General features: G+C 40.8%; 1 protein-coding gene across 1 annotated transcript; it reads left to right on the forward strand.

Moving 5' to 3' along the window:
• Window positions 1-1,207: 1,207 nt before the first annotated feature.
• LIPI (lipase I) lies at window positions 1,208-17,191 on the forward strand. Its single transcript, XM_035116146.2, is given in 11 exon segments — window positions 1,208-1,252; window positions 1,255-1,342; window positions 3,394-3,770; window positions 5,017-5,125; window positions 5,440-5,541; window positions 6,241-6,330; window positions 7,328-7,495; window positions 8,453-8,548; window positions 10,721-10,832; window positions 11,733-11,906; window positions 15,385-17,191. Coding segments are annotated over 11 exon segments (1,422 nt in total). The 5' UTR covers window positions 1,208-1,222; the 3' UTR covers window positions 15,461-17,191.
• The last annotated feature ends 10,026 nt before the right edge of the window (window positions 17,192-27,217 follow it).

Below are 27,217 nucleotides of genomic sequence, written 5' to 3' on the forward strand. Positions count from 1 at the left end.
TCAAAGGTCCTTTCCTACAGAGGAAGAGACATAAGATCATTAAAATCAAGGCTTAAATCAAAGGAAAGGCACATTCTTTTCCTTTACCACCCTCCACCAAATGGAACATCAAACACCCACCTTTTGTTCCAACCTTCCGCCAAAAGACACATCAAAGCATGCCCAAAGTTCCACAGAATTTTTTTATTTCCTTATGTTAATCCTTCCTTCCCACCTTTTCTGTATCATTGTCTTGCATGTAGAACAAAAGGTATAAAGGACCAGAAATTCTGTAGTCGTCCTCTCTCTGCCTTCTGTACATGAGCAGGGGACCCTGTTGCAACAGCTTTCTGTCATAAAATAAAGATCAGACTTTGCTTATCGAATCCTGGTTGCGGTCTCTGTCATTTTCTCCTGACCGGAGTGGAGCCTCATCAAAGGTGCTCCTTCCCGGGGTTACGTCTTCCATATGAGGCTGGGACCCCTTCCAGGGAACACATTAATTTTCCTATTTCATCTGAAAGCTATTAGGAGACCACTACATATTCCTTCCATAGAGCTACAATTCTCAGAGTGCTTTAACAATCCCAGGTAACCGTAGGAATTGTAGCTCTCTGGCAGGGAACAACAGTCTCCTAACACCTCTCAACATCCTTAACAAGCTATAGTTCCCAGGAATTTTAGGGGAAGCCATGGCTGTTTAAAGTGGCATGATGGTGCTTTCAATGTATAAAAACTGATTTGAACCTCTTGGACAAGAAACCTGCATCCTCAAAAGACTGGACTTCTTCCAGTGAGGAAGATGGTGGGAAGATGTACTGGAAAGCATGGGAGAACTGTTGCTTAACACATCTCTGTCTAATATCCCCATAAACAAATCAGGGTGAATACACATTAAATCACCAGTGTTGTCTAATTTTTCTGCAAACAGGTTAGGCTGAATGCTCTTTAAGCAGGTCAACTGGAAGTAATCCCTTCTACATCCCACTGAACCTGTAATGTTGCCTCTTGCATTCTGCATTAAGTATTTGCTATCAAGATACAGAATCCTGTAAAACAAGGTTCCAAGAAGTCCAAGAGAGTTTAAAAGGAACAGAAACTGCCTACTTAAGTTAGCTGGAAAGGAGGAGTCAACAGATTGCAAAAGCATAAAGGTTGGGTTTCACTCTGCCAGGTACTTCCTTCTGCACACCACACCCATTTTATCAGTGTCTCTTAATGGAATACTGAAGCAAACGGCAGTATGTTAAAAGGAGAAGGCAACACCCTCCTGAAATGTGGTGGTTACATGCTGCTTTTCAAAGATCACCAGTGTTGGGATTATGTGTCTTCACCTGTTTCATGGCTTGGTGTGTGAGAGCAGGTAAGATAACCAATTAAAAGTTCTTCATGTATTTTTGTTATAAGGAAACGAAGGCATACATTTCAGACTTTCAGACGGTATTGTGTGAGTCATCATTCTCAGTGCCTGTCAGATTAATGTGACTCCTTCACAAACAGTACAAAGGTTATTCCTTCATTGTAAAACAAATAAAGGTGTCTTTGACCTCTGGACAAAAAAATGGCAGCTAGATTGACCTTGTGTGGCGAAAGAGAGGAAAAAATATAATCCCTTGCTGCTGAGATGTAATAGTGTAGCTCTACCGCTGAATATAGTGTATAGTAGAATGGACTGGCTCAGTGATAGAGTATGTGTGTTGCATGCAAATGTTTCCAGAATCAATCCCAGGCACCTACAGTTAAAAGGCTAGAAAGCTGTGGTCAGAAAAGACACCACTAAGCTGGATGGACCAGTGGTCTGACTCAGTATAAAGCAGATTCATACAATTTAAACATCTAAGACCTTGATTCTTCAGAGCATGCTTATTCAAAAATAAGTTCCACTGCATAGAATGGGAATTACTCTCAAACTATTCTCTCATATGAACACGCCCAGGCCCTGAGAACTTCAGGGGAAGCCCTTCTCTTGGTCCTGCCACTCTCACAGGGATGCTTGGTGGGGACCGGAGAGGGCCTTCTTAGTGGTTGCTCCCTGATTTGGAACTCTCTTTCCAGAGAAGTTAGACTGGCTGCCTCCTTGTTGTCCTTCCACTGGTAGGTGAAGACCTTTTGATTCAAACAGGCCCTTAGGAACTGACTGTTTTGAAGGAAAAAATTATTGCTGTGATTTTTTTTTATCATTGGTGCTTTTGTATTTTAAATACATTTTTAAATATTGTTTTAATTTGATTAGCATTTAATTGCTTTTTAATGATTATCCTAATATATTTTTATCTTTTTCTATTTTAACTGTGTTTTATATCTGCCTTGAGTCTGGGGAAAAGGCTGGAAACAAACGAAACAAACCTAGAACAGAAGCCTAAGTCATTATTAAAAAAATATTTACTTCTCACATTCAGACAGATCATAAATTATATCTGTATGAATATATGGGTGTCTCAGACACACAAAATGACAGAAGATCAATGTGAGATTTTGCATTGATGTTGACTGACACTGTGGAACAGTTTATGTTTGCTGTGTTACATTTAACACAGGCATCCCCAAACTCGGCCCTCCAGGTGTTTTGGGACTACAATCCCCATCATCCCTGACCACTGGTCCTGATAGCTAGGGATGATGGGAGTTGTAGTCCCAAAACATCTGGAGGGCTGAGTTTGGGGATGCCTAATTAACATATTCAAGTTGTATATGTCCAATGCATTTCTGTATTGTAGCAGTTACATTGTAGGTATTTTCAGCCTGCAGGCATTATTTTTGACATTATGACAGAAAGATATTAAAAGCAACCATTCTAACTGTAAAAATGCACACATTATATTAAAAGGACTAACACAAGTTAGAGATGGTGGAGTTTTCATTCTTTGTGATAGAGCTTGTTTGAATGACAGTAATTTGAATGCATTTTTAGGTACATAAGATGAGGAAGGTGTAAGCTTGTCATAATAGTAAAACTCATTGAAACATTTGCAAAAAAATAATAAAAATGGTTTGTTTAATCAGATGCAGCATTGTATTAAACAGAGCAGACTTGGACCAGCTAGCCCAGGTTCAAATTCTTTCTCATGTGAGCTATGATGTTTGCTGGGTGACCTTGGGTAAATTGCTGATTCTGATGCAGCAATAAACCACTAGCACATTTGCAAAGCTAAGCAGGGTCCAGTATGGTTTCAAATTGGATGGGAAACCATGTGTTGAGATGCCTGTATTGCAGGAGAATTGGACTAAATGACCCTCGAGGCCTCTTCCAATTCTACAATTCTATGAGGCCAAGCTCCATTGGGAAACTAAAACAGGATAGTAATGAAGTAAGTTTCCCTATACACTTTGTAGGTCGGTGAGGTAAATTGTGGTTTTAAAAAGCATTGTTTTAACTGATCAAGAGTTTTATTTCTCACTTATTTTATCTTTCAGATACAGGACAAGAATGCCCTAAATTTACTCATCTTAACTTAGGCAATGCTCTGATTGGTACAAATGTAAAAGTACAACTGCTTTTGCACACACGGAGAAACCAAAACTGTGCAGAGATTCTCAGTGAAAAAAATCTAATGGCTTCCACACATCTAAAGCTGACCAAGCAAACTATTATTATTATTCATGGTTACAGATTTACAGGTTCCCCACCAGTATGGATTGATGAAATTAAAGAGCTTCTGCTTAAAAAAGAAGACAGCAATGTCATAACGGTAGATTGGAATCGGGGTGCCACGACTGTGTATTATCCTACTGCTGTTAACAATGCCAAGGCAGTAGTAGGAATTTTGAAAAAACTTATTGACAAAATGCTGGTAAGGAAGCCATGGCACAACAGCCTACTTACCTCTATCTAATCCAGTATACTGTCTTATAAGGGTGACAGGACCTTGGTTAATTCTTGGTAAATGTACCTAGTATAAGGGTGTAATGAGATGTATGACTGTTCACTGTTTGCTTTGCTGTTCACATTATGCTTTTGTGTATTTGGAAAATATTCTTATTCAGAAAAATGTGTGAACTCACATGCAATGCAAACTAACACTGCAATAATTCCACGGTTGTATATGTGCCACAGACCCATGGCCAATCATACTTGCCCAGGATTTGTCAACACAGTAAAAAAAAATGTCTGTGCAGGATCTGCGTAGCTTTCACACTTTTTCATGACATGAAATTTCTTGCCCTCTAGGAAAAATGAAATGTGTGAAGTAGCCCTTAGAGCTGACGCTCATCAGCCACAGCAAACTAGCAGTGGCTGCTTTCATGATTGATGATGCAGTGGCTCCAAACTCCTGCTGAAGCATGCTGCTGAACTTGCTACCATGTGCAACACTGAACTTTCTTGTACTCTCCCACATTTTGATAGGTCTACAATTGCAAAAAAATAATCAAACCTGGACAGGCTGTAGCTCATTGGAAGAGCTTGACATACAAAGGGCCTCAAGTTCAATCTTTAGTATGTCCAGCTAGGGCAAGGAAAGACTTCTGCCCGAAATCCCAGAAAGCCACTGCATGTTAATGGAAATTGTAAACAATACAGAGCTAGTTCCCCAGGAAAAGGAACTGATTGTTAAACCACTCTGAAAATTGTAGCTCTCTTTCCTAACAACTCTCAGCCTCCTTAACAAGCTACAGCTCCCATAATTAATTGGTGGAAGCCATGGCTGTTTAAAGTGGTATCAAAGTGCTTTAAATATATGATGTGAATGTGGTCATAGTCTCCTTGTTCCCCTTGCTTAGCTGCACTGAAGAAAATGGTTGCCCATGCTATGTAGAAATAACCAGAAATATAGTCAATGTGGGTAAATATTGCCTAGTATTAAATATATGGCATTTTTGTATTGTTAAAGAGACAACAAAGATATTAATTATCTGTTACAAAGAACTTCCTTTTGAAGTTGCTAGAAAAATTGTTCCATGTCTCATCTCCTCTTGAAAAGCATTTGGACATCCAAAGCTGGAACATGGCCATTTAAGAAGGAAGAATAAAAGCTGGTTTGCCCTCTATGGTTCAAATTCCTACGGTATAACCTTCTATCCATACATTTTTACTGACAGGCAAATGGAGCGTCTCTTGACTCTCTTTATATGATTGGAGTAAGCCTTGGGGCTCATATAGCTGGATTTGTTGGGAAGGCATACAATGGCAAAATTCGCAGAATTACAGGTAAGTGTTAAAAACTTGGACATTCTGGTGTTTTATTCTGCATTCACATTCTTGTTTCCCTATGATGAATTATTCAATTTGTCATAGAAAGCAAACAAAGTCAAGCTGGTTTAGTCACCCGATATAAGGTACAGTGCCTAGGGTAGGTTTAAGTAAGTGACCATAGTCATGCACATAGCTGAAATTTGGAATTTGCTGTGGTCTGCTTCCACTCAAATACTATTTACAGATACGTATGTACATCCATCCGTGTGTGTGTGTGTGTGTGTGTGTGTGTGTGTACAATAAGCTAAAATTTTCATTTTTCATACCAGGTCTTGACCCAGCAGGACCATCATTTAGAGGAAAGCTGCCCAGTGAAAGATTGGATCACAGTGATGCTCAATTTGTTGATGTTATTCATACTGATACTGATGGTAATTATACCATTTTGGATTTCCGTTATCCTAATGGAGAATAATTACCTGCACCCCTAATCTGGTTGGCTGGGAGAAAAATAACTATTTCAAGTGTTCTGAAAGGCTTATACATAACCACAAAACAAAAGCAAAAACAGTTTTTTACTCTTTTGAAGCAATACTACTGGCTGGTCTTTAATACACACTAGTTCAAACTCAATTCATTCAGTAAGGAGAGCCTTCTGTGCTTTATGTCTGGTTCCCTGAACAATCTTAGAATTTATCAAGGCTGGCCCAATAATGGCATCTGGCAGGTCAGTATGTTTGGCTGAGGAAAGGGGCACCTGCTATTCCAGGGAAAACATGACCAGCCTTGGCCAATTTATAACCCACCTACTCACCCCATGCAAGATACCTATAGGATATTCTAGCCAAAGCATCGTTCACATAGTTGTCACACACTTGTCACTTAGTTATGTGTCACTGAGGCCTGGAAAATGTCTTGGTTCCAGTTTTTCTGAGCCTGCAGGAACATCCCTCCTCACCCTCAACTTCTGTGCATCCATTAGTTACATTTCCATAATATAATCTCATTGGTTGTTGTTATCTTTGTAAATATGAATAATAGTTCTCTTTTATTTGTCGTTTTGAACATTCTGACAAATGCATGAGAAAAATGTTATCATTTATTGTGAAATGACACCTGATTTTTCTTAGGTTTGGGTTTCAGGGAGCCTTTGGGAAACATCGATTTCTACCCAAATGGAGGAACAGATCAACCTGGATGCCCAAAAACAATATTCAGTGGTAAATACAGATAAATTAATTCTGATAGATAAAAACATCAGGAAGGATTATGCTCTGGAGCAGGCATCCCCAAACTGCGGCCCTCCAGATGTTTTGGCCTACAACTCCCATGATCCCTAGCTAACAGGACCAGTGGTCAGGGATGATGGGAATTGTAGTCCAAAACATCTGGAGGGCCGAAGTCTGGGGATGCCTGCTCTGGAGTCAACTGGGTTTTCACAAATCAACTGGCAAATATATTAGCATCATTTTGGCTTTACTCAAATAAATGTATTTCCTGGCAGGATGTCGGAATGGTCCTCCTGACTGATATTCTTTACATGCACCCTTGATGGCGTTATTCTCCCTTGCATGTTTTGCCTCAGCAGCAACTTCACTCTTTGTGGTCTTGAAATGCCTTTCTGTATGGAACCCTGGGACCACTCCTCCTTGCATCAGCTATCTCATATTCCTAGTTACTTTTGAGTTGGCTATTGTGTCCCATGATGGGAATCTGTGAAAGAACTGATTGTAGGAAAACACAAAACGATGCAAAAGTCAAACTCGCCACTTTAAAACATAATAGTGTTCAGCACATGTGCCACCACTATTTGACAGGCAGCCTTTTTTGGTAAGATTCACATTAATTTGGCAAGCTTTTATATATACTTAGATGACAACCTAGTCTTACACTGATAATCAGTGCTTTCTTCCCCTAACAAAATGTTTAGGGATACTCTCATTTTGACTCAAGAAAATCGCCATTTTATAGTTCAAATCGGGAGAAAATAAATACAGTAAATGGACAAAAGTACAAAGATTCACAAAATATTTAGGGGTATGTGTACCCCTGCACGCGCCCCCCCCCAGAAAAAAACACACTGCTGATAATCTATAAAAGGAAAATATTAGTTGGACTTGAAATGTTGTTGCTTAATAATATTAGTATTGCTTTTATAAAACTAACATTGCATTGCTTCATTCATTCTTTCTTTTGTAATACTTTCTCTACTTTAAGGTGCTCAATATTTTAAATGTGATCATCAGAGATCTGTTTTCTTGTACATGGCATCCTTGAAACAGAATTGTAATGTAACTGGATACCCTTGTGACTCGTACGTAAATTTTAGGAATGGAAAATGCGTGCACTGTGAAGCTTTTCAGCCACTCCCATGTCCAGTTTTGGGTAAGAGTTATTAATTATCCTGCAAGTGGAAGCAGCATGCTATGGATAATTTCCTGGTTGTGCAATAATGAAGATACTGGCTGTGCACAGATAATTAAACATTAGCTTAATAAACCAGTTATATGCATGTATTTCATACACCTGCACAACACCCCTTGGCTTCTGCTTCGCTTCTGGTGCAAACCAAGGAATCAAACCAGGAATCAAACCATGTTACACATGAACCAGGAATTGCTGTTGATGTCTTCCAAATAGGTTTTAAGTTACCTTACTGAAACTGAATAAAAAAATTCCTTCAGTAGCACCTTAAAGACCAACTAAGTTTTTATTTTGGTATGAGCTTTCGTGTGCATGAACACTTCTTCAGGTATCTGAAGAAGTGTGCATGCACACGAAAGCTCATACCAAAATAAAAACTTAGTTGGTCTTTAAGGTGCTACTGAAGGAATTTTTTTATTTTGCTTCGACTCAGACCAGCACGGCTACCTACCTGTAAATAGAACTTACTGAAACTGACTTGTTTTGGGGCATGTTCTTGTCCTTATGGTTTGCACAAGACAAAAGAAAAGCAGTTAAGCCAACTAATTCAACGGAACTGAGGGCAATTGTGGCTACTCTCTGAGTATCTCTTCTTCACCACACTATCTTCTGCTTGGGCCACAAGCTTAGTAAATCAGTAAAGTAAGATGACTAATAGTGACATAAGACAGAAAGGAATGCACACGTATCTTATATTATAGCTTGAGTGACAAAGGAGCCAAAGTGTAATCCATTTTCCTGTGCATAAACCCACTGACTGTAATAGAACTCAGCGTGCATTACTTGAGTCTAAGTTCTTATGAGCTGATGTTAGTTTTGATTTCCCAGAACATTATATAACAAAAACCAATCTTCATGATTTTTATCTTTCCTTTGTTTGTTAATTTTCTGCTGAGCACATTCCAATTTGAATTTCAGGTTATTATGCTGATAAGTGGAAGGACCGTTTAATTGAAAAGAACCCTCCTGTGACAAGAGCTTACTTTGACACTTCAGACAAAGACCCATTCTGCAGTAAGTGATTAACCATTCTCTGTCCTCTTTCTCCAGTTTTCATTATCTAATAACATTATGAACAAACCGCTTTTTGCTGTACAGATAGCACAGCACATTCTTGATTAAACTTCGTTCTCTGTTGCTGTATTGTTTATGCTCAGAAGATCTACATGTAGGAAGGGGGGAAAGCCGAAGAAAGGAAATTATCTGGGCACCTGGTAAAAGATGACAAATGAGCTGGAAATGAGATTCAGCTGGATTTGCATTGGATAATCAGAAAAAAAAATATTTTAAGAATTACAAAGAAAGAGAAGAGAGTTAGCTAGGTGCTTGCTCCAATTCATTGCATCATGATTTGTATGTCAATGTGATTTTCAGATGCTCACATTTCTGTTGGTTTTAAAATTTGAGAATTTGATGTGTGTCAGCCAATCCTTGCATGCTATGTGGAGTCTGAAACAGGGATTAGGGGGCAATTACAATATCATCACCACAGTTTTACTTGTACATATGACCAGTGCTATTTTTCTAGAAAAAGAGGTGCCAAAGCTCACCACAAACTTCTCCCTTGTTCTCTTAGAATGGCAATGGCACCATTTACAATAAACAATAATGCATAGTAAGCATAAAACACCACCACATCATGAGCTGAATACTAGTAAACCAGTGATGGACAACCTTTTAAGCTTGGTGTGTCAAAAGTCACCAAAAAAAACGAGCATAACTCGGGTGGTGTGTCGCTTCAAGAAAAAAACCCATAGTTTCGCGATAAAATGTATAATTGGAATATATAACTGTATAATTGGAATATATAACTGTATTTAATAAACCAAAAACTAATCTGTCAGTCGGATCCTTTTTGGTCTTGATATTATTTAACTTGTGTGGGGTGCTGTGAACTAGCATATTATTTTACTGGGGAGGCAGGGGAAGCACACACCCCTCCAGTTTTAAACAGGTATTTTAAATACTTTCTTTTTCTGGAAGAGATGAGTAAAGGGGGGGTTGGGGGTTGGTAACAAAGGGGGGGTCTATGTATTAAAGGTGGGGGTGGGGTAATAATAATGATATAAAAGTGTTGATATGGGGGAAAGCAAAGGGGGTTTAAAAAAGTGAAACTGAAAAAGTAAGAATAAAAATAGGGATAAAAGTAACAATAATAATAGTAGCACAGGTAACAACAACAACAATAAAAATAAGATAAAATAGAAAAGAACGTGTTTGGAATGCTCTTTAAAGACTTGGTCAGCCTACCTCGCACACGCACATTTAAATAGTGGTGGTTTTCATTATGGGTTTTTGCACACAATGCGGGAACACAATGCAGAAATACGGGAAACGAGACTTCAGAATAATAAATAAGTCTGTGTTTGTGCGATATGGAAATATCCGTCGTGTATGCTGGGGGGGGGGCACGGGAGACGCGGAATGCGTGATGTTTAGCAAAGGCGGCCTAACTGGGGTGAGCAGCAAGCGGGGGGGGGGGAAGAAAAGGTTAGCATGGACCTTTTGTGCTAAGAGTAAGGCACGCTTGGCAAATCCACACCATGATCAACTCCTGCCTGAAAACCAATGTCCCCACTGTGGAAGGACATGTGGATCCAGAATTGGCCTCCACAGTCACTTACGGACCCATTGTTAAAACCATGTTTATGGAAGACAATCTTACTCAGCTACGAGTGATCGCCAAAGGAGGAGGAGGAGGAGGAGGACCTAGACCTAGACCTATTATTTCTCTCTTTTTCTTGGCAAACTTGATTGGTGTCTACACAACAAAGGGATTTTAATGACACTCAATAGTCTGGATTTTTTCCCCACCCATCAGAATCTGAGGGATGGACAGTTTGGAGATGGGGAGCTTGGTACAGAACAGATGGTTTTGAACTCTGGCTGAACTGGATGCAGCCTGGGGGTTGTAGAAGTTCATGTTGCTCTCTGGGAATTGAAGGCAAGATCAGTGGTTTGGATGCCTGCCACCGGACACTATTTGCTTCTACTATGCTATGTTTGCAGTGTATGTTTCCTTTACAAATATGCAAAGAGATCACAAATCTCAAGAGTGCTCTCAAACTGAAATCCCTGGCAATAGCACCACTTGGGGAAGGGCAGCCGAGGTTTTTTTTTTTTTTTTTTTGCTGAGCACAATATTTTATTGCATTAATTTACCTTTCTTTCCTCTTCTCTCTTCAGTGTATCATTACTCTGTGGATATTATTACCTGGAACAGAAATAGTAGGAGAGGTTTCATAAAGATCAAAATAACAGATGGTGCTGGAAATACAGCGGAATCCAAAATTAATAGGTGGGTCTTATTTTAGTCGATCTTTTCTTTATAGAAGTCACTTCAGCCATAAGTATACCTAAGTCTCATGGAGATAAGTGATACTTATTTCTCAGTAAATTGCATTTGGAATGAAGTGCCAGTTTGAAGATAAATATATAGAAACATGGCAAAATACAAATAGTTGTGTCTGTTTTGTCTTTTAATCAGTGTGATGCAATGGCAAAAGTGCTGGCCTAAAGGAAAATAAGCATGTCTCATCAGTGTTGATGAGTTTGCCACCTGGCTTGGTTCCAACAAGTTAAATATGGCAGGTTCAAAGCTAGGAAATAATATCAGGCATATAAGCAGGGGCGTAGGGAGATAGGGGTGGTGGGGGCGGTGTGCCCTGAGCAACTCGATCCCAGGGGTGCCATCACCGCTGCCCACCCCACCCCCAAAACGTGCACCCCGCCCCACCCCAAAATGTGTGCCACATCACCACGCATGGCGCGCCCCACCCCCAAAATGTGCGCCACATCACTGGGGGCAGCGTGCCTGCTCTCCGCCCCCGGTGGCGGAGCATGAAGCCCCACCGCTGCATATAAGGAACACAAAGAACATAACTGGTGTTTTTCACTTATTGATTATGTGTGGATGAGAAAGCATGCATAGTTGAGAAAGAATATACAGGATGCTTGACATTTTCCCCACCTGCTGATGCCCCTCTGTTTTAAATGTCTTTCTTCACCATCACTCAGGCCAGGCTCACTTCCTGTTTTGAAGACTGGCTATTTTTGCTACCTGCCTGGGATTGCAAGAACAAGCAAGGATTATCAACTGGCAGACATGGGTGGCAGGCTGTGTTTGGTTTGCAGAGCCGCAAGTTGTAAAGACGTAGAATAGGTGTTGAACTAATAATGTGTCCTGATATCTCCTTAGCGGTGCAGCTACATTTCACCAATATAGACAAGCCCATTTGCTTGCTGGATTTTACGTGGATTTCAACAATGTATCCAAAATAGCATTGACATTTTCTACAAGGAATGTAATAGGCCGCAAGTACAAGCTTAGGATCCTCAAAATGAGTTTAAAGTCGCTTTCAGATCCCCAAAGGTAAGCATATAGTTTTTCTTGCAACTTAACAGAACTTGCATTGATTGCCTTATTTGGAAGCCTCTGTGTGGACATCTTTTTATGTATAGTCCTTAACATGACTACTAATAATGCCAGCCTTATAAACAAAGAACTGTAGCAGTTTGTATGAGATCTAACTTTGATTTCAGCAGCAGAATTATTCCTTTTATAATGCTCTTTAGCACATAGATCTTACGAGGATCAGGAGATGACTGAAAGATGGAGAAATTTTATACAAATGGGCCAGGGAATAAGTTATTGGGAGTATGTTGCACAATGGCAACAGGAGAATGTGACTATGACCTGATTGAACCTGGAGCTGAAATTTCAAAAAAGATAGCTGAGCAGCCCATTAAGGTCTTCTGCTCAATGACAGCATGGAGTAGGGGGTGCTGTAGAACAATGGCAGGGAACCTGCAGTCATCCAGATGTTATTGGACTCCAAACCCCATGAGCCCCAGTCAGGATGGCCTGTGGTCAGGGATGATGGGAGTTGTAGTCCAGCAGCACCCTGAGAACCACAGGTTCTTAAGTCCTGCAGTAGAGGGTGGTTAGGTAGTATGAGAATAGCATTGAAATGAATAGGCCCCATGCCACCAGAGTAGTATGTGCACATGCATGCACATGCATAACACCAAGCTAAAGACTGCAAGTGGTCAGTGAAAGTATTGCTGCATGCACCCCCATCTCTGAGTAGTGAGGGACTCTAGAGGTTCCAGCACTCACCTGGGGTTCCGTTTCCTTGGAATGAAGGATAGTGGATATCTGTTTTATTTGCACATATATTCGAGTGGAACACAGGATGGAAGGGCTCATTCAGCACAGCAAGGAAGTCAAGTCCTTCTCTCCAGTTTCCAGCCAAACTTGCACACTAACTCTGCTATTGTTCTCCTACTTACAATATGATGTTGCTGGAACCAAGTGAGGGGCTGGGGAAAGATGCTTACTCCCTCTTGAAGAACTTCACATCTCAGTTGTCTTCATAGCAACATGGGCCTGCTCTTTTAGATTCTAATCAGGGTGCTTAGCTGGCCCTAGCTGGGGTCATTAGCTTACGAAGAGTCTGGTTTGACCAGTTCAGCAGTTTCCTAGTCTACTGCGACCCCCATCTCACAAATTCTGCCTCACAGGCTTGTTTGGGACCTACCGGCATCATCCAAACCAACCACAAATCCTATTACAGTATGGTAGCATAAATAATACAAAAAGGGAAGATTTGTTTGTTAATGCTGTCTTGGGCCAGGGTTTCGTTCTAATCCTGACAGCCAGGCTCAGGCCATGGTAGGGGGAGCTGTGACTGCTCGAAAAATAATTTCCTTAGCCAATTACCTTTGCATTCTGCGCAGCATTTTGTATACTCCACTAGACTTGCTTTAGTCCTAACTATTACTTGCTTCAGGCATGAATTCATTGGCCACAATCCAGCAGAGAATTAGACATACCTAAATTCCATTCATTTCAGTGACACTTAAGTGTGCATAGCCAATGCATTGGATTGTGACCCCTAAGGTTTTAGTTCTGTATATGCTTCATATGGAAAGCAGTTGAACTTATTTATCAGTATATTATGTGCTTTGTATTGAGTGTGTGTTTTGTTGTTGCTGCTCATATACAATTATGCAAGTCTGGCTGGAATGACAATTGAATTATTACATTGCACAAAGTTCCTTATTACACAATCATAGGCTGTAATTGCATAATTGCGTCTTGCAGTTGGGTAAAATATGTGAAATTGATGTGAGCACACACATATGGCTTCTGTAGTTATTCATCATTACTGTAATTGCATAAACACTCAGAGATATGTTAAAAACAACAGTACTTAACCAAGCTCTAAATGTTAATTAAATTAGAACAAAAATAGATAAGGAATTGCACTGGCATGAAAGAATAATGCTCCAAAAATTATATTAATTTGTGATCTGCCAACAATATCAAGTACAAAGCGGAAAGGCACTGGAGGAACAGCTAACACAACCTCCCTCCCTCGCCACAACGTACCTGGAAAAATAGCCTTGAGGAAAGGGCCGTTAGGTCACATGACTCCTTTTTGTGTGTGCTTTGTGGAAGAGGCGTTTCCCCAAGAACACTTTGCTATGCAAATATTGGTGGGAAATGTTTGAGCTGACTATCAACACCTCAAAAAATAGTAGTGTGGATAAGCTTTCCAATTGTACAGTGCAGGTGCAGCATTATGTAAAAATCGATATATAAAACGACTCCCCCCTGTACATCCTTGTCATCTTGATTTGGCCCATTGGTGGTGTATTTAGGAGAACATTCCCAGGTGATCTTAAAAATCATGGTAGAGCACGGGGAGGGTTTTTTTTTTTGATACATGGCACTGTCATTCTGCATGCTGGCTGACCTTCTAGTGACCACTCAGAAGCTCAGTTTGAACACATGGGGGGTGGGGTCATTTGAGACTTTGAACCAACAGGTATCCATGAGAACTGACACCTTTAATTAGAAGAATAAAAGAAGGCTCAGATAAAGATTTTCGAAGCCCAGATGGCTTCTAAGTAGTTTGCAGGATTAAGAGCCTCCTAATACCACATACTGTATTGGGACGTGGGTTAAACCACAGAGCCTAGGGCTTGCCGATCAGAAGGTTGGCGGTTCGAATCCCCACGACGGGGTGAGCTTCCATTGCTTGGTCCCTGCTCCTGCTAACCTAGCAGTTGGAAAGCACGTCAAAGTGCAAGTAGATAAATAGGTTCCGCTCTGGCGGGAAGGTAAACGGGATTTCCGTGTGCTGCTCTGGTTCGCCAGAAGCAGCTTAGTCATGCTGGCCATATGACCCGGAAGCTGTATGCCGGCTCCCTCGGCCAATAAAGCGAGATGAGCGCCGCAACCCCAGAGTCATCTGTGACTGGACCTAATGGTCAGGGGTCCCTTTATCTTTACCTTTAATATCTCAGATATTATATGTAAAAGTGCTTTAAATAGGCAAGTGAGCATGCACTATATAATCTTCTAGCAGGTCTGTGTGTGGCATAGTATGGAAAGGGGAAGCAGAAGGGGAATCAATAGGAGCTGCATCCTATTAGAGGATTTGAAGGTGGCAATTTTGCAAATAGGGGGCCTGTGGTGCAAAAGGTGGACAACTGCTGAAGATAGGAAAGCAGTATGAGGGAAGGTTGCAATTAAGAAAGAGGAAGAAAGAGGTTGAAATATACCCAGTGTGAGATTGAACAAAGAGGAAGATATGAAGATGGCAAACAAAAAACTTTTGCAGAAGTCAAACACAGTGCCTAGCTGTTATGTGTCATCCCCATATATATGGTATAGGGAATTTTCTTGCCTTTCTGAGGCTGGAATGAAGACAGCTTCCAATTTAGTTATGGTATAGTAGTTGTATGGGTAAAGATCAGTGCATTTTTCAAAAGCATCTTCAAAACAAAACAAAACAGAATAGGTAGTCTTTCTATTGATAATATCACTTTTATCTCTACAGGATTCAGCTATGTAGGTTTGATTTTGTTCTGCTGGAAAATATTGAAATGACCTTCAGACCTATTCCATGCCATTGATACTGAAGTGTGAAACAATAGCATCTTTCAAACCCACCTGCGTGCATAAAGCACAGACAGCACCGAGAAGTGGCATAGAGCTAAACTTGCTCCCTTCAGGAAGGTTGAACTTTCAAAGACTTTGGCTCAGATTAAGGATCAGAGAACTGCTACAAGAAAATCAAATATTTTTGATGCATAAAGATGTGTTTGCTACCAGCAATCAATTTCTAATTAACAAGAAGAAAATGGACACTGTGAATCATATTCTGTGTAAACCTAGACTACTTTCTTGCACACAATGCTGCTGATGTCCCATTGAAATTATAATTTCATCCCTATGTGCATAGCAAAGTACATGAAAACATTGGGTTGTATCCAGCTAAGTTCTGCTCAGGGTGGATCCACTGAAACTAATGCACCATTCAATGAATTTCAGTGGGTCTTTTCTGAGTATGGCTAACATTGAATGGATTCCCCTTTTCCCCCACAATAAATTTCATGTTGGTAGAGGATGAGACTTTTAATCTCAGGGTTGAGCAAAAGATTCCTGCGTTGCAAGGGGTTGGACTATATGACCCTCGTAGTCACTTATAGCTCTACAATTCTATGATTCTGTGACTGTATGTTAGACAAATGTAACTGCTTTTACGGACAAATGTGGTACAGTAGTGCCAGAAAACAGGAAGATAAAATTGCTGAGATTATTCTTTGGGTCTGTGCATTATTGGAAAAGGCCTTGTTGGTGGAGAGGGCCACATTGTGCACATTGGAGCCCATAACCACACAAAAACCAGCTAAACTGAGACTATAAAATGGATCAAGTTGCTACTTTGGGATATTAGAAATGATCAAAACTAGACAAAGAAGCAAAAGTTTAGCCCCTTTCAGGTGTTCGAAACCCATAGATACGGAATGCATAAAGGTGCTATGTGGAATGCATGTGCTTGTCCTCTTCCCTAGGTGCCAGTGCACATGCCAGCTATAGGCTCTGGCTATTCACCCATCTGGAGGATATGTCCACTGTTCAAGGGTAGGAAACCTTTTCCAACCCGAGGGCCACAGGCAAGAGGAGGGTGCAGTGCAAGGCCAGTAAAAAGAGTGGTCTGGGAAGAGGGAATGTGTCCTGCAGGGAGTTCTAATGGCCAGGGAGAGAGGGGCCTGAAGTTCCCCTCCACTATATGTTCCACGTGTGCAGTTCATAAACAGGCATCTAACAGGGACTCATATATTCTTAAGCATGTGAACATTATTATTTTAATGTACATTTAATAAAGATGTGTTTATTTCAAGCGGTGTGCAAGTTGCTACTTAAAATGTGATACAGAATACATTTCTCTTGGGAACCTTTAATGGAGCACACGTGAAGTACATTTTTTCAGGCATGTGAAATTTTGGGAGTTGTAGTTTGTTTAAGGTGTTGAAAGTTGTTAGGAGGCCCATGTCCGTTTCCAACCCCCCACCCCACCCCAAGCTACCATTCCCAGAGTGGTTTAATAACGAATTCCTCTTCACAGGGAACTCTGGAAATCGTAGCTCTGTAAGGGGGATAGGGGCATCCCAAACTCTCAGCACCCTAAACAAATCACAGTTTGGGGGAAGTCATGACTTTTTAAAGTGGTAGAAAAATGCTTTAAAGATGTGGTATTGATATGACCATTAAACATTTGGTGTTGATTTAACCAGAGCCTCTGTAATGGTTGGTGGGTGTGATCAGGAGTAGGGCAATGATATGAGCAATACATCTGAATGTTGGGCTGTGTGTCTTACGTATGCTCACTTTAGTCTTGTGGCATCTTAATGCTACTTAGCTATGATAATGTGGGAAGTGTGTTTATATATTAGAGTGTTGCTGTGGCAACAGGCTTCCTACGGGCAACCTTTTGTTGCTGTTGCAATATTGTATGCAGCCCTCATCTACAGAATATGGTGTGGGTTTTGAACGATGAAGATTTGACTTTCTTATCTCTTCAGAGGCAGGTAGAATCACAATGCATAGCTCAGGAGCAGAGCCAAATGGAAGTGTGTCCCATCTTTGCTGAAATTCCAGACCACAAAGCTTAGGAGCAAAAACCACAACCCTATCTGGAGCAAAACTGGAATTTGGCAGCAGCCTTAATTCTTAATTGCTTTTTTTTAAAATGAGGTTTCGTTCCATTTTAGCCATAATGGAAGGTGTTTGCTCATCTGAAGACAGTATACCCCAGGAGTAAATGTAGAATCTGTAGCTAGTTTGTTGCAGCAATAACAAAGAGACCTCATTAGCACTTATTTGCAGAAAAGTACTTAAACGTGTTCTGCTTCCATATACTAAAGGGCTTGGGAAGATTGTGGCAGTGATTTATATTTAACATTTTACAAGGGACATATATGACAATATTATTGAAAGTAAACTTATTATGCCAAAATCTCCCCCTCACCTGCAATTTTTTTTAAAAAGAGTCAAAATATAGTCTTAGACAAATCTATGTTTTGTTACAGCGAAAAGAGAACAAAAAGTTTCACAAGAGTTATGAATGAAGCTCATTCTTTGGTTGATGAGTGCTAACTGGCACTGAAAGGGAATTAAGCATAACTAATATATTCCATTGTCTTTGTCCATGGAGTTTCTTGGCAGGGATACTGGACTGGCTTGCCAGTTCCTTCTCCAGGTGGATCACGTTTAGTCAAAACTCTCCACTATGACCTGTCCATCTTGGGTGGCCCTGCACGGCATAGCTCATAGCTTCTCTGAGTTATTCAAGCCCCTTCGCCACGACAAGGCATTGATCCATGAAGGGGCCCTGAGTGCTCACTGGAAGGAGCCCTGAGTGCTCACTGGAAGGACAGATCCTGAAGCTGAGGCTCCAATACTTTGGCCACCTCATGAGAAGAGAAGACTCACTGGAAAAGACCCTGATGTTGGGAAAGATTGAGGGCACAAGGAGAAGGGGATGACAGAGGATGAGATGGTTGGACAGTGTTCTCGAAGCTACGAACATGAGTTTGACCAAACTGCAGGAGGCAGTGGAAGACAGGAGTGCCTGGCGTGCTATGATCCATGGGGTCACGAAGAGTCAGACACGACTAAACGACTAAACAACAACAACAATATATTCCATTAGGATAATTATGCTCCCACACTCTTCATTTCAAGGAGTGGTGCATAGTAAACTGTTTGGCATGATTGTACCACACCAGGTCACAGCTCATTTTGCTGCACCCAGCACATGAACCAGAATTTATTTCCCAAAGAGTCAAAACATGTGTCAGCATTGAGACCAGAAAGGAAGGTGAGACATAGCCATGTGGGAAATTATGATTCGCACTTTCTGTGTTCATAAAAAGGCTATAGGGGGTAAAAAACACACACCCTATGCCTAACATCAACAGTTAGTATGATCAGGCACCTTAATAGGTGGCTCACTATCAACCAGGGGTCAGCAATCTTTTTCAGCCGTGGGCCGGTCAACCGTCCCTCAGGCCATGTGGTGGGCCAGACTATATTTTGAAAAAAATAATGAATGAATTCCTATGCCCCACAAAGAACTCAAAGATGCATTTTAAATAAAAGAACACATTCTACTCTTGTAAAAACATCAGGCAGGTCCCACAAATAACCCAAAGATGCATTTTAAGTAAAAGGACACATTCTACTCATGTAAAAACATGCTGATTCCTGGACCGTCTGCGGGCCGGATTTAGAAGGCGATTGGGTTGCCTACCCCTGAACTAGACTCTGGCTGCTGCTTTATTTTCACCACTCTCACTAATGGATATTCACCTTCTGGATTCAATCCTCAGTATATATAGGGGATGTGAGCCAGGGCGCAGGCAGCTGGTGCCTTTCAGGACTGTCACTGCCCTTCTAACCCTTTAGAAAGATTCCTGTGTAAGCTTCACAGTCATGGGAGAAGTCTTACCTGCTAAGAGGAGATGTCACCTCTCCTCTTATGTGTCAGACAGTACCATTCAAAACAGTCACAGAGCTGTTTAAAATATAACATTGGAAATTCTGCTCGAACATAACTTTCATTATGAGCATTCTTTAAAGCAGGCATAGGCAAACTCGGCCCTCCAGATGTTTTGGGACTACAACTCCCATCATCCCTAGCTAAAAGGACCAGTGGTCAGGGATGATGGGAATTGTAGTCCCAAAACATCTGGAGGGCCGAGTTTGCCTATGCCTGCTCTAAAGCAATACTTGTAAACTGTTATGGGTTCTTAAAAAAACAACACTACTTGATGTCTGAGTGGTTTGATCTATTCTGTCTTTGGTTACAACAAGTTAGAGCAATGGCCTCCTCACTTCTTTGAGACATGATTGCACCTTTTTAATATACTTTAAAAATTGAATTTGATATTTAAGGAGATGGTTAACTGGAGCTAAACAGCAGGGAGTGATCATTGCCTCCGTGCTATATTCATGAGCTCCCAGACACTTCTGGTTGGCCACCATTGGAAACAGAAGGAATAATGATCAAAATGAACATGAAAGGAGGGAGGGGACATAATAAAAGCCCACAAAATTATGCAGGGTGTGGCAAAATTCAATAGAAGATCTTCTTCCTCTCTCATAATACTAGAACTAGTATCTAATGAAGCTGAATGATGGAAGATTTAGGAAAAGCAAGAGGGAGTTCTACATTCACTGTTGAAGGAAGGATACCTCTGTATAGCAGTTGCTGGAAATCACAAATGGGGACAGTGCTGTCACCCTCAGATCCTACCTGTGGGTTTCCCATTCACATCTAGTTGACCACTGTGAGAACAAGATTATATCAAGTGACATCCAACAGCATCTGTCTGCAAGGGGAATAGACTTCCACTCACACAAAATGACTTCTTTCCCTCAGAGGCGTAGCAATGTCAGGTGGTACCCAGTGCAGAATTTTTTTGCCAACCCCCCCCCCCATGACAGCTTGGGGTACACTTGGGAGTCACAGGTGTGCTGCATGCCGAATGTCACCCTCCTCAGTGATGATACCCGGAGCGGACCGCCCCCTGCCCCCCTTCCTGCCCCCTTCCTACGCCTCTGCTTTCCCTGAAACCCTGCTAACCTCCACTTCAGCAGGACTCCTCTTCTTCTTAGGAAGTATTTCTTCACACAGTGAAGGGATTCATTACCACAAGATGTGGTGATGGCCACCAGATTAAATGGCTTTGAAAGGGGACAGGTCCGTGGAGGATAAGGCTATCAAAGCTACTTGCCATAATGGTCATATTATACCTCTGAATACCAGGTGCTATTGCAGGCATCCCCAAACTTCAGCCCTCCAGATGTTTTGGACTACAATTCCCATCTTCCCCAGCCACTGGTCCTGTTAGCTAGGGATCATGGGAGTTGTAGGCCAAAACATCTGGAGGGTCGCATTTTGGGGATGCCTGTGCTATTGTGTGTAGGCTTTGCAGGGTGTTTAGATGGCCAGTGAGAGCAGAATGCTGGGCTAGAGAGGCCTGTGGTCTGATCCAAAGCGGCTTAAATGTCATTGGTCTTTTAATCCAGGGGAAGGATATTCTTGGGAACAAAACATACATGTGTTTTATTCTGTGTATTTAGTACCAAACGCCTCAGAGAACAGTTAAAAGAAGACAATAAGGAAGTTCTCACAAGGCACAGGGGAGGGGAGGTCCCTGCCCCCAAATATACCCATTTATTTTTAAATGTTTTATTCCATAAAAAATCATATGGATAATAAAACATGGACTCCAAAGTACAAATTATACAATGAAAGAGAATGATTCCTTTTTAACAAATTAAAGCTCTTCTGTCAGAAGAGGGCAGCCTTTTCACATATATTGTAAACAAAACAAAACAGAAAACATCCCCTTAAATTATTCCCTTCATTCAGATTCAATATGCAACAAACAATTGTGGAAAGGAGATGATTAGAAACATTAAACCCAATCTACCTGATTGTTAACAGATTGCATTCTTGTTAATTCTTTCTGTTCTCAGCAGAAGACATGATTATAAGTATTCCGCAAGGTGAGTGCATCTTTTTGCTTTGTTCATGTCATAACAGACTTCTTCCCCCTAAAGCTAAACTTAAGGGACAAAGCCATTTTCAGGAAATAGAAGTATAAATAAATAAATAAAAGCTGACATGTTGTGAAGGAATGATCTTATTGCAGCGAAGGCTTGGTGTGGCAAAGCAGATGAGCCTAGTCACACAGCCAAAAGTAGGAGATCAGAGAAGCATCACCACCATACATTACTGGAATATGTACATAAGGGTGAGTGTGTGTGAAAGACAGGTCATTTATTTATTTAATTTACCTTTTTATTATCTTATTTATTACATTTATATGCCATCTTTATACGGTAAGTTCAAAATAGTTTGCATGTCCCCTCCCATTTTAGCTTCATGACAACTCTCTTAGGTTAGGCTGAGTATATTTGTGTGTGTCCACACGTCTATTTATTCATCAGTTTGTCCTCTATTGCCTATTTGCTTGCTTCAGCATAGTGTTAAATAGAGTGTCACCCAGTTATATCCATCTGTGAATGCAGGGCCGTCTCAAGCATGTCGGGCGCCCTGGCGCTGTGGTGCAGAGATCGCTCCGGCGCCCCCCGCCCTCGTGGGCGGACGCTGCGCACCGCACAGCACCTCTCTGCCGGCCCAGCACCCTGGCGCCCCACGCCACCCAGCCTACCCCTAGAGCCGGTCCTGTGTGAAAGGAACAGACTTCCGCTCACACAACAGGAGCTATTGAAGCCCTCATCACCTCCTAAGACTTCTTCAAAGGCCTCCCCTCTGGATGAGACTTGGGAGGTGAGACAAGGGCTGCAGCATGAAGGAAAGGAAACTCTCATAGTACAAGCAGAGGTCCATTTCCACAACACTGGATATCACCCATAGTATTTCATACCAAACAAAAACATTTTACAATAATTTTGCACCTTAATTTGGGATCCATAACTCAGGTATTGACCTTCATACTTAAAACCATACCCACCCTTAGGCCCTAGTGGTTTCTATAGCAACTAATACACTTCACACAGAAAACAGCAAACTAAAATTAGAATGGAAGGGAAAGGTATGTTTTAGGAATTTCTCTTCTGCTTGTTTTGAAAATGTCTCAGCAGCATATGTATAAGGTTTAACCCAGGCATCCCCAAACTTCGGCCCTCCAGATGTTTTGGTCTACAATTCTCATCATCCCCGACCACTGATCCTCTTAGCTAGGGATCATGAGAGTTGTAGGCCAAAACATCTGGAGGGCCGCAGTTTGGGGGTGCCTGGTTTAAGGAAAGGTCAAGATCAGGAATTTTTTTATTTTACTTCGACCCAGACCAACACGGCTACCTACCTGTAACCATAACTTTCATTATGAGCATTCTTTAAAGCAGGCATAGGCAAACTCGGCCCTCCAGATGTTTTGGACTACAATTCCCACCATCCCTGACCACTGGTCCTCTTAGCTAGGGATCATGGGAGTTGTAGGCCAAAACATCTGGAGGGCTGCAGTTTGGAGATGCCTGCTCAAGAGCATGTCCATGCTGACTGTTGTGTCCATTTACAATGGCTACATTTAATGCTTTGCCATTGGCAATGAAAGAAGGTCGATTTACCTTGACATTTGAGAGTTTGTCCTTGCAAAAGTGGCTCAGCTGAAAGCCCATGCTCTTCTATTTTGTAATTTTTATAGGGATATAAGAGCCCGATTTATCTCCACAGTATATTCTTTACACTTAGGGAATTGAGGTGAACTTTATGTTCCATTTTAACAGCAGACACCAATCCTTAGACTACAGAAAATAATAGCCAATTTCCTTGGTATAGCCAAGATTCGGAGACACTTGTTAAAGGGAGGATGAGTTCTGAGTCAAAATTGTAGGTTTCTTTAAACAAGTTTTGATCATGCATTTTGTTATCCTCTTGAGGACCCAGGCACTGTGAAGCCATGGGTAGGGAAGCAAGTTTCAAATAAAGACAAGGAGTCCAGTGTTAAATTTAATTCGGCCACAACTTTTTTGATTACAGAAAAATAGGTTTGACATAAACATTGGACATATATCCATTGATTAATCAGCCTGCCTGCTATTTGATAAGCTGTCAGCTGACAGCTGGGGTTGACCAATGCTGAATTCTTCCTTCCCATAACTTTATGTAAAAAAATTATTCATCACCATGATATCCTAACTTTGCTTCAGCCATGGATCATTTGATGGAACCATATTTGTTCTTCAGGCTTTTTTTATGACCAAGATGCAAGCAACTTTCAATATTTGCATTAAACAGTCTGATTCGTTCTCTGGCTTTTAAATATAACCTGAAAGCATTGTGACAGGATTCATTGGTAAACTGGATCCTGTAATTTCTCTAATAATCTGACACAGCCCCGCACATATTGTTTAATTTGAGTACAATTCCACAATATATGAGCAAAATTCTCTTCAGCCTTGTTACATTTCCAGCATATTACTGAGGTTGATGGGAACATTTTTAACAACTTGCAACCTAATGAATAGCAATGGTTCTTGCACACAGTGCTATTCTTATAACACTGGTAATCCCATACCTAGCAACAGACAGAAGGACTGGCTTTAAAGGATTAGGTCCCCCAAAATCTGGTATCTGGAGCTGCCCCGACACATGTTCTGATATCCAGGCTGGATAACAAGAGAATGTTTCCAAAGGGTGTAGAGATTGTGAATGTCCAGATAATTAGCCCATCTCCTAAAAGAAGACTGGTAATAGTTTAGTGTTGATAAGTGTTGTGATAAGATTTTAGCTACCTACACTCATGCTGGTATTCAAGTTGCAGTGTGGCAGTCAACAAGTCTGGCTTCTGGAGATTCAGAGAGAGATCATGTTGACACCAAATACCAATCTGAAACCAATGAAGGGGAAAAATCCATAATCACTTACCAGCATAGACTACAATGCTAATGAAACTTTGAAAACTCAATCCATCTTTTAAATAAAAATAAAAACAAAGCTCTATCCATAGCCCTCCTAATTATATCTAAGGCCATAAACATTACTTGCAATTTCTGTTTCACAAAGGATTTTCAAAAAGAGGCAGTGCTTTTCAGCATACAAATTATGATAGAAAAGGACATGAGATTGAAGACAAAGACACTTGGAGTGATTCTCTCTAGATGAAGGCACAATCCCCCCACCCACCGTGCTAATGCATTACACTTTGGCATTTCTAAAATATAGCTGTGAAGAATTCTGTGAATCCACTAATTAATATGACTTTTTTCATTAGACATTTCATTAACCCACATATTCAGGTTTGCATGTCAATTTTTTAACCTCACAATGTTGGCTCTTAATGCTATAATTCATGGATTTCCCACAGCAGTAAGACAACAATAGCTTCTATACACATATAAAATAAATATGCATAATGTATACTAAATACATTATCTAAAGGGTTTGTCATTGGCTTGTGTGTACTCTGTGTACTGAAATATAACTGTCTTCACAAAATTATCACCAGTAATTTAAACAGGGAATGTTTATTTGTCAGTGCAGCGGTAGAAGGTCCCTCATACTCTACTGGTAGAATGCTGGATAATATGCAACAGTTGGGCAAGCGTTTCTGACCAACAAAACGTCTCTTCCCCCCTAACTTAGGCTATTATATTCACTGCTCTGCAATAACTCAGATGTCGATTTGTGCTTGAATATACAAATCATGCCTGTGTAGGATACAGTAGGTAATTGACTTCATCATCTGAGCCACCATTTTGTATTTGGCACCAGTCAATGGACCTTGGAGCTCAAGTAAAAATCAGAGTAGATTCCACAGCCCTGTAGTCTGTTAGCACCTGGCTTAAAGACTTAAAGAGCAACAAAGGGCTGATTGAAAGCCCTTTTCCTGGCAGACTCATGCTGCTCCTTAAACTGCAGAGAGGGGTGTTTGGGAATGGACTTTCAAACAGCTCTGCTGTGCTGGGATGGAGAGGCAGTTTCTGTTGAACAGAAACCGCTTCTACCTCATTGAGGTGCTGCTACTACCCATCAGCCTTGCTCCAACAAAGGAACAGTTGAATGCTCACTTGAAGCTCTGAAATATTCCTTTGAAGCCCCGCAGCACACCAGACGTCATGTATTATGCCAGATGTATGGCAGGTGCATGTGGCTTCCAAAAATGGCCTTGCAGTACAAATGGGAATGCCAGGCAAGCCAAGTTTGGTCCACAGGCCAGAGGTTTCAGACCCCTAACTTAAACAGTGGTGCACACTACATGTGGCCTTAGTAAAAAGCTGATTTGTGTGAAGTACAGTATAACTAAGGTTCAACAGACTTCCATCTGTAACCATACTCTCCTTTTGTTCAATCCAATGCTTCTACAGACAAGTTGTATAATATATCTATAGCCTAGATCTAGTAATACTAGATAAACAAATGGTCAACAGTCTTTTGACTTTCTGTAAGACACTTCAGCACACTGAATTTTAAGAAGCTGAATTCAGTATGACTATCCAGTGACAACATTCTTGATGTTCAAGTGTTGTTTTTTTAAAAAGTTTGTGATATGGTAATAGTTTGTTGTCAGAGGGATTGAGCTTGCAAATATTCATCTGCTTGTGCACCTTCCCTTCCTCATGCAGAACATTGAAGGTGCACTGGAACACGGGGACATCATTGCAATGTGCACTGTGAGAAAGAGTACATCTCACAGGAAATTGTCACTTTGCCTAGGCCACTATTTTCTTGTGAAGAAAGACTTTTAGAAGACATCTGAAGGCAGTCCTGTTTAGGGAAGCTTTTAATGTTTGATGGATTGCTGTATTTTAATATTTTGTTGGAAGCCACCCAGAGTGGCTGGGGAAGTCCAGCCAGATGGGCGGGGTATAAATAATTTTATTTATTTATTTATTTATATTATTATTATTATTGGGATGAAAAAGTGCTATATTGTGACACAGCCTGTGATACACACAGGCTGTGCATGTTTCCTTAGAAACAACTGTGAAATCAATACAGTGTGCTATCAAATAACAGCACACACCTATCCCTGTCTACTCAGAAGTAAGTTCCACTGAATCTTAGCTTAATGGGACTTACTCCCAGGTAAGTGAGTATGGAGTTGCAGCATTGGTGTGCTTTGACTGTAAGTCAGTGTGGCATAGTGGTTAAAGTGTAAGACAAGGATCTGGGAGACCAGGGTTCAATTACGGCCTCAGCCATAAAGCTCTCTGGGTGACCATGAACCAGTCACGGTCTCTCAGCCTAACCTACCTCTTGTAGGTTAGGCTGCGTTATTGAGGGGATAAAATGGGGAGAACCATGTACACCACCTTGAGCTGCAGGGAGGAAAATGGGATAGAAATGCAATTAAAAATAAAATAAAAAAGTACTTCCACATTGAATTTCTTTACGGCCAAACCATTCTTCTAGTTTTTCTAATTTGGCATAAATAAACATTGAGCCCTGTATATATTCATGAAATGTTCAGAATGTAAATGTTTCAGCATTTCTTTAGCATTTCACCTTCTAGTGTTCATTCTGCTATTCCCTCTGTAATTGTTATGACTTAATTGGTGTTTGTTCTATAGTTTCCTACTAATTTATATGCTTGCATAATTGCCAAGTTTATATTTCCAATGTCTGCTATGTGTCTGCTCTACAGCTCTTCATTAATTTTTGCAATATGCTTTAACCGAATAATCACTCCGGAGATTGCCCTTAAGATTACTGATGGAATCTTTTAGTATTTTTTTTAATGGCTCAAAAACATACTTTTCCAAACACATTTTCAACTTGGAATAGATATGGCATAATATTAAGGCTGCAATCCTAAACATATTCACCGAAGAGTAAATCTTACTGAATT

This window comes from Zootoca vivipara, chromosome 4 (genome assembly GCF_963506605.1).
Source record: "Zootoca vivipara chromosome 4, rZooViv1.1, whole genome shotgun sequence".
NCBI lineage: Eukaryota > Metazoa > Chordata > Lepidosauria > Squamata > Lacertidae > Zootoca > Zootoca vivipara.